The sequence below is a fragment of the Gymnodraco acuticeps genome, unplaced genomic scaffold (assembly GCF_902827175.1).
Source record: "Gymnodraco acuticeps unplaced genomic scaffold, fGymAcu1.1, whole genome shotgun sequence".
Lineage (NCBI taxonomy): Eukaryota > Metazoa > Chordata > Actinopteri > Perciformes > Bathydraconidae > Gymnodraco > Gymnodraco acuticeps.
The window spans coordinates 7,282,767-7,290,533 of record NW_022990042.1 but is presented as its reverse complement, the minus strand read 5'-3'; the positions used below and the strand labels follow the sequence as shown (position 1 = coordinate 7,290,533).

Below are 7,767 nucleotides of genomic sequence, written 5' to 3'. Positions count from 1 at the left end.
GTTTTTTTTTAAATTACGTTTAACAGTTTGGTCGCATGAAATACTTTTGTACGCTGGTTATGCAAAAAAGAAAATTATTTCTCTCCTAGTTCAATACATATTGGGCTAAATCATTGTCTCTTTAGTCATGAACAAAACAGCAACATATTTCTAAGGTGAATAGGAGTGATGAGTGTATTATGTACCAAGAGTCATTCTACAATTTACAGAGTGTGTTAACATTACACGTTGAACCACAATTACTGAGTTTAGCCTTGACCTGCTTGAAGAATACAGAATAAAAATACCTACATGTTCAGCATTAACGTGAACTAAAAGTTTAATCAATGTAATCCAATTGCTTTCAAGATTCATTTAATGTGATTAATATTTTTGGGAAATTGACACATCACAGGGGAAAAAAAACACCTTTGAAACTAGACCTGGAAATGTTCCCAAAACAAACCATTTATTGCAACCAGATGTGTGCATCTTTGTTTTAGTCAGAAATTAGGTCATCATGATTCAGTAAAACAGCTTAGTTTAAACCATTTCACACAAAAGGCAAGTCAAACTTAAGAATTTGAGAACTTCAATTAAGTGGTTCAGATACATTATTTTATTAGCAACATACAATCTGAAATGCAAAGAGACAGGCTTGCACTAAGCTTATGAAACAATAAAACCCGAATTCAGATTGAAGAACCCAGTCAGGGAAATGGATCCATTCCTGTTGGGAGAACAAAGTTTAAAGTAGCCGTTCAGAATAAATGAATATTAAAATATGAAACCCTTACCTTCAGGAATTCACATCTGTGATGGTAAATGGCCCAATGACTGCTTTTTGCACCATTCCATGTTTCTCTGCAAACATGTATATTTTAGTACAAGTCAACAAATCAAGTGTAATACAGCAGAAGTTGTGTACATACCTGACGCAACACTCCTCTGCCTCCTTGACTTGCATTTCGATTCACAGCAGTCACAAAGATTGCTCTGGGCCAAGTTGTCCAGCAACTCCCAACTGAGTTCATGAAGATTGGATGAAAAGATAATTAAAATGCATCTCATACTCTTCTTATTATGTATGCTGCGTGTATTTTGTTGTGATGTTTTGTTTTTGTTTTGATGGCACCCTAGAAAGGGAGAAGCATTTATCTCATTGTACATGTATAATGACATTAAACTATTCTATTCCAAATAAAGTCTCTACAAAGTTTGAACAGTTATGAATGGGATCCATCTGTATCTTCAGTAGACTGGGCTAAAGCTGAATAAGTCATCTCATGTAAAACAAAGTAACCTACAATTCAAATTCTGATATATTGAAGTAATATTTTTACCCATGCCCTTTGACAAAGTGGCAGGCTTTCTTAGTGTTGTCAAGACCATTGGGATCCCAAGCCAAAAGTTTGCAGTGGATAAAGACCTGTTGAATAGAGGGAAAATATAGGAGTCATCAATTAATCTCAGTTTCCACAATCAAACCTTGCATCTGAACCAAAATGTACAATTTAGAAGGCCAATTTACCTCTTCTCCCATAGCAAACTTAAAGGTCTGAAGTGATAGGCGCATCTCCGATGACTTTTGCCTCGGTTCAAATTTTGATTGTGACGACACACTTTCCAAAAGACATCTGTTGGGTTAAAGAAAATTAATTAGCATATTACCAAAACACATTTTTTAAGTCAATGCTTATTGCCATTAGAGTACCCTTTATTGGAGATTATAGGGTACATGGTGCTTTCAGGGTACAGCTCTGGTGTGGTAGCTGCTACACATTCCTCAAGAAGCAGCAGCAAGGGCTGATGGGTCTTCTGCACCACACTAGCCATGATGGGGATGATGGAGCCCAGAGGAAAGCTTGTAGATTCAGCGGGGCCTGAGAAGTCGTCTAGGGCAGTCAACAGGAAAAGAGTCATTAAGTTACAAAAGTCAGGGAGAGCTGCCATTTGTAGAGAGTTTCACATGTTGTTTACCCACCATTCATAAGGCCAATGGTAAACTGCAGATCTCCTAGACCGTAGGTTTTAAACACCGGGTCATAGATCTGCTGGCTGGAATACCAGTCTTTGGGTCTGCACAAAATAAAGCAGAATGTGTACAGAAAATGCTGCCATGTGAAACTGAAAACGTATTTGCGCGAGCCTGTGTACTCACATTTACTTAAAGCTCATTATTAAATGTTACTCCTATGGTAACATCAATGTTTATCTATACAGTCAAATATCACAAATGTTACATTTGTCTCAGTGGACTTCACAGTTTGTACAGAATATCAGTATGACAATACAAAGTCATAAAAGACAGTCGAAAATAAGTAGACATTAACTACTTCCTCCAAAATGCTAAAAACAAGAGTCCTGATACTTAAATGTGTGATGTCCATTTAAAACTATGGGAGCAACTCAATGGACAATGAATTGGGAAAAATGACAACACAGAGTGCACATTGGGGAATGTTCTCAGTAAATGGGTAGATTTTTTGTTGAGAATACTGAACCCATTCATTGTCTATGTAGCAGCTTCAGGCTTTATACCTGATGATAACAAGTTTGTGACGGACTTCTATGGTGGATGGCTTTGAGGGAGAAGCTTATTATCAAATTGAACTTTCCCAGGCCATGGAAATGCCACATTGGAATAGTTAGTGAAGGGTCACCCTTTAGCACCTTGTGTTGTAGTTGGTATGAACACTAACCTCTCATATGCACAGACAACTGGGTGAGTGAAGGCCAAATTGTAAGAATCATCAGAAGCAACGTAGGTCAGATCATTGCTGTACAGCAGCACATCCCCGGTGACCTGTTAGAGAGACAAAGATCCCCCTGAGAGAGCTGTAGGAAATATAGCAGACTCACAGCTTGCAGGTTTAAAATATATATACACACATACCAGTATCCTAAAGTTACAGTCAGTGAGATCCACATAGAAGTAGGCCTCTCCTGCTGAGAAGCTGGTTGGGAAACAGCTACCTAGACGGAGAAGCGACGTGTCGGCCTGGGGTCGGCTTTCTGTCCACATCAGCGTCACAAAATCTGGCCCACAGTCCACTTTCATGTCTGCAACACAAATAAATTAGCTTTAGACTCAACTATTTGAGTCAAGGATAATAACATGACTTTAATTGTTTCCAGTCTTACCTGCATATACCGCCATGGCAGCTGCCAAGCTCAGAAGCAGTGCACCTTGACAAAATGAACCCATCATGACTGCATGCTTGCTACTGACACAGTGCATGTTCTTATACCTTGTTCCTGAGAGGCATCAATCAACATGACGTCTTTCACCTGGTGCCTGTCAGCAGGCCCAGCTGCAGCAGCCAGCACACTGATTACAGCATGGGGAGGATCCAATCACATTAGTCCTTACACCCAATTCATTTTCATCAGCAGCACAAAATTACCATTTGTTAAACAATTTATTATCCTGTCTGACTACCTTCAATTCTTATTTAAAACACTTTAAGGATGATAGTGCATTGGTTGTCTTCCTGAGGTTTTGATTTAGTTTTGCTGTTATATATATTAACATTAATATATGTATACGTTGGGATTCTTTGTTCAACGTCAAGTCATGCAAGAAAAAGTTTTCTTTGAGAATTAAAAGGAGTCATTTCTAAACAAATCATTTGGGGGAAGGTATTATTCCTTTATCAGATGTCCTGTATTCAAATGAGATATTTTTATATCTGAGATGTTTCAGTTCATTTAAGTTTTATTCAGTGAGAAAATATCCACACACATCTGAATATTAGAGTTGGTGCTATGATGTAATCTTTTAACTGCATAAACACGTGCCATGCAGGCCATCCCTATTGATTTTATATTCATGGCCAGAAAGTAAACTATGCTACATTCAACTGCAGCCGGCATTAGTGCCCAGAAAATAAATTCATATCAGAATTATCTTTTCAAATGAAGCTCAACATAAACAATTGCCATAGTTGTAATACCAGACAGATCACTAATAGCTTTTGAATCTGGTGGTGTATGTAATGTCAGAATTTATATCATGTGCAGAGCTCAATGTAAAATGGAAAGTGAAAGAAAAATTCAGGGCTATACTCCAACTCATATGGCCATTACAATTTGTCTGAGGACTTAAAGGTTACATTATAATTGACAGAACTTGACAGTATCTTTCAATGACAAAAGTCACACATAATTAGTAAAATTCTACTGATAGGACAGATGGACACAGTTGAAGAGTTAACAACAGTTTTATTTATACAGACAACTTTAATCTGCATATGGATGTCGTCCACCACTGGGCCCTCTGTTCAGTCTCCCCAATCCTAGACTGGACTTCCTGTTGAGAAAACGTTTAGCAACGTTAGTCTTATGGCAAGTTTTGAACAAAACTTCAAGACAAATACCATAAATAAATACTCATTAATCTTGGTCAGCAATGGAAACATCTGATGCATTGTGGGTATTTTGTTGCGATGGATCCATTATGATCAGGGGTCCTAACACAGAAGTGTGCCGGAAGCCGTTGGATTCTGAGGTGGAAAACAAAATATATAACTTCAAATTGAAAAAGACTACACTAGATCAAAAAGCATACAAGTTGGCATAAGAGCGATACCCCATTCGTCTCCTCTCTTTGAGCGGGTGTTGCAGGTCCTAGAACAGCAGTCACAAATGGAGCTCTGCATGGGGTCATCCAGGAGTTCCCATCTAAGGAAGCAACAACAGTCAAGGCTCAAATACATCAGCATGGCTTTAAAAAAATAAAATAAATATCAAGTTAATAACATTTGCTAAAAAGGACCAAAAGATACATTTCCATCTACAGTGCAGAAAAAAAGTGAACAGAAAAGCTCAGGGCTTTTTTTAAATATAGGCCCATCTCATTAGGTTGGCTAATCATTTGAGTGCCACTCCTTTTAAAAAATATGATATTGTTATTCTTAAATATTTTACAATTATCATTTGTCACAATTGTTGTCTATACTTTGTTAGTTAGAGATCATTTGTTATAGATATATAAAAAGCACAATACTGATCAAAGTACATGCATTAAACTACTTCAAGTTGGATATGTTATACTAAAATAAGCTAGCCGCCTTGGCTAATAGTGCATACTTGTTGCACATGGCATCAGTTGCATTCATTCTATTAAACTTCTGGCAAGAACATGTTCACATACTTCCAACATATCAAACTCTTCCCTTACCTCTCATTTTCCTTTACATAGTGGCAAGCTTTCTTGCTTTCACTTAGAACTTCAGGATCCCATGCGAGCAGTTTGCAGTGAATGTACACCTGAGGAGCAGATGAAACATACATTTTAGCTAGGAACCAAATATTCTTTAGAGCACTTTCCATTTACACCCTCACCTCCTCGCCAAGACCAAACTTGAAGGACTGCAGGTAGAGGGTGATTGCAGAGGACTGGTACCGCTGGAGAAACATGGAGTTTCCCTTCTCACTGTCCAAGAGACACCTGAAGACATTCAGATAAGCGATAAGGACTAAACTCCAGAAAACAATTAAATAAATCAGAGACTGGATCTCACCCCTTATTTGTAATGATGGGGTACACATTGCTGTTAGCCTGCAGCTCAGACGTAGTGGCTGCCACACATTCCTCCATGAGCAGCAGCAATGGCTGATGGGACTCCTGCGCCACTGTTGCCCATATTGGCATGAAGGAGCCCAGGGGGATGACATTTGTCTCCGCTACCGCTGTTAATCTTTCTGTAACGGGAAAAGTAAAAACTGCTTAGTGTGCTTTTTTAGAGTGTTTTGCCTTTGGGAGCATGAGCCCTCACCATTTAGGAGCAGCATGTGGAACTTCAGACCTCCCCGGCCTTCGGCAACACCTGACCCCGCGTTCAGGAAAGGAGGAATCCACCCCTTAGGTCTGAAATATATTAACAACATTTATCCCATATATCAGCTTTAAACTTGAATTTAAATAAGAACGAAACTCCTACCTTGGATAAACACACTCGATGGGATACACATAAGATGCAGGACTCGACCTTGGTTGGGGCCTGAAAGTCAACTCATTTTTGTAGAGGAGCTTTTTCCCTTTCATCTGAAGAATTTAAAAAAAGCTCATTATGACATTAATAAGGCTGAGAGATATTCTGGTGAAACATGGCAGTTACATTACCAGTCTTTTAAAATTGCAGTCATCTAGTGTGTAGTTAAACTCAGCGTTCCCCTCTCCGCTGGGCAGAACATTAAACCGGGATGCCATGCAGTTTCCGAGGAAGTGACGAGCTGCAAATGGCACCAGCATCGGATGGATCCTCCATGTGATGCTTATGGAGTCTTTTTCACAGTTTACTTTGATTTCTGCAAACAAATCATTATTATATATTTCCCCATACATTCCCCAACAAACGCAGATGTTTACATGCATGTGCTAAGAATACCTGCATTAGCAACAGTTGTTGCAAAAAGAGCCACGACTATCACACCTAGGTAGAGTTGAGTCCCCATGACTGAATGATCTAGATCACACAGGAAGTGACACCATTTGTAGACTAGCTGCCAAATTAGCTGAACGAGCAACACCTGTGTGAGAGCAGGGCAGCACTTGGTCCTCTGTCTACTTATACTGGGGTGTAATTTCACATACTTGCAATTTCATTGTAGAGTTTTCATTTGGATAATATCTAGAACACTTATTCAAGTACATTTTTATTTATCTGCCTAATTGCTTCTTTTTTTTAACATTAGTTTGTACCCAGGGGCGGACTGGCTATCGGGACGTTCGGGACGAATCCCGATGGGCCGGTACTGAAGTGGGCCGGTCGGACGATGTGGGCCGGCCGGTAACCGGCAGGGCTCGACATTAAATGGCCCGCTGGCCTGGAAGCACTATTTAGACACCCCGGGCCAGCATAACGTACTTTCCACTTGCCCGCTCGGGCCACTAAAAATATTGCTTTAAAAAAATTGTCCTGTGGTATTGGTATTTTGACTAGCAATTTAGTTAAATTGTTTCGTTTATCAACGCTACAACATAGCGTTCCGTGAGTCGGTTGTCGTTGTTGTTGGGTGAAAAGCAAACAGCTGTTTGCTGCGGAGCTCAGCAGGAGTAGGCTCCGGTGAGCGTGAGCGCGATCCTTCACTACAGACTATCGCCCCACCTAACCATTCGCCAAATGTTTTTAATACCAGCGGTAAACAATCTTCAAATAAAAGAAAGTCACCGGAGGAGTTAAAGGAGAGTGACAGGGAGTATGAGAAGAAGAGGGAGAGAAAGTTTCAGCCAGCTTGATCGATGGAGTTGGCTGCAGTGACGCGTCCTAAAACCCTTTTATAATCTATCGATTAGATTTATGATTCGAAAATTATAAAAGTAGGTTAGACATGTGGAGATTATCCGGCTGAACAAAACGTGCATTTATCAAACAGGTTTGTTTTCCACAGACCTTATTTCCAGCTATTTTCCAAAACCCTTGTCGAGGGAACCAGCAGCTTACTTCCTGGTTTTAGGACGCGTCACTGGCTGCACCTCTCAATATGATGCCAATATAAACAAGGTCTTCTGTCGGCTCTGTACATCAATGCCGACCTATGCTGACAAGTAAGTGAAGAGTAGACAATATAAAGGTATTGGCGAAATGTCCCAGCAGTTTAGGATAATGAAGGTTCAGGTTCTAATCAAATCAATTACATAGCCTGACAGGAAGGCAGAAAGTGCATTATACAAATAATAATAATAGCAGACATTTTTTAACAATGACCACAATATCATTATTTTAATAAACCAAATATGAACAATTGAGGAAAATAAGGAAGAACTGATGATTAAAATGTTGT

General features: G+C 39.5%; 2 protein-coding genes across 4 annotated transcripts; both read right to left on the bottom strand.

Moving 5' to 3' along the window:
• Positions 1 to 423: 423 nt before the first annotated feature.
• On the bottom strand, positions 424 to 4,098 carry LOC117545571 (zona pellucida sperm-binding protein 3-like). The gene is made up of 10 exons (XM_034215402.1): positions 3,124 to 4,098; positions 2,876 to 3,042; positions 2,682 to 2,785; positions 1,964 to 2,058; positions 1,694 to 1,874; positions 1,511 to 1,616; positions 1,323 to 1,408; positions 912 to 1,003; positions 777 to 843; positions 424 to 709 (listed from the first exon to the last, which is right to left on the bottom strand). Exons 1-9 carry the CDS (start codon positions 3,218 to 3,220, stop codon positions 779 to 781), a joined length of 993 nt encoding a protein of 330 aa, XP_034071293.1. The 5' UTR covers positions 3,221 to 4,098; the 3' UTR covers positions 424 to 709; positions 777 to 778.
• An 88-nt stretch (positions 4,099 to 4,186) lies between these two features.
• LOC117545576 (zona pellucida sperm-binding protein 3-like) lies at positions 4,187 to 7,440 on the bottom strand. Of its 3 annotated transcripts, none has more exons than XM_034215410.1 (11): positions 7,377 to 7,438; positions 6,372 to 6,449; positions 6,107 to 6,291; positions 5,925 to 6,028; positions 5,760 to 5,851; positions 5,505 to 5,685; positions 5,326 to 5,431; positions 5,162 to 5,250; positions 4,571 to 4,662; positions 4,372 to 4,484; positions 4,187 to 4,291 (listed from the first exon to the last, which is right to left on the bottom strand). In XM_034215410.1, the coding sequence occupies exons 2-10, from the start codon at positions 6,436 to 6,438 to the stop codon at positions 4,375 to 4,377; spliced, it is 1,026 nt and encodes a 341-aa protein (XP_034071301.1). In that variant the 5' UTR covers positions 6,439 to 6,449; positions 7,377 to 7,438; the 3' UTR covers positions 4,187 to 4,291; positions 4,372 to 4,374. The 3 variants fall into 3 exon arrangements, with proteins under 3 accessions (XP_034071301.1, XP_034071302.1, XP_034071303.1); XM_034215411.1 differs by having other exon boundaries at positions 4,376 to 4,484; XM_034215412.1 differs by lacking the exon at positions 6,372 to 6,449 and having other exon boundaries at positions 7,377 to 7,440.
• Between the last annotated feature and the right edge of the window lie 327 nt (positions 7,441 to 7,767).

Excerpts from the sequence above, each read along its gene's own strand:
- LOC117545571 (XM_034215402.1), bottom strand. The coding sequence starts at position 3,220 with ATGCACTGTGTCAGTAGCAAGCATGCAGTCATGATGGGTTCATTTTGT. Across the intron at positions 2,786-2,875 it reads ACTGTAACTTTAGGATACTG|GTCACCGGGGATGTGCTGCT; the intron begins GTATGTGTGTAT and ends TCTCTCTAACAG. Across the intron at positions 1,004-1,322 it reads CACTTTGTCAAAGGGCATGG|TTGGGAGTTGCTGGACAACT; the intron begins GTAAAAATATTA and ends TCATGAACTCAG.
- LOC117545576 (XM_034215410.1), bottom strand. The coding sequence starts at position 6,438 with ATGGGGACTCAACTCTACCTAGGTGTGATAGTCGTGGCTCTTTTTGCA. Across the intron at positions 5,432-5,504 it reads CCCATCATTACAAATAAGGG|GTGTCTCTTGGACAGTGAGA; the intron begins GTGAGATCCAGT and ends GAATGTCTTCAG. Across the intron at positions 5,251-5,325 it reads AGTTTGGTCTTGGCGAGGAG|GTGTACATTCACTGCAAACT; the intron begins GTGAGGGTGTAA and ends TCTGCTCCTCAG.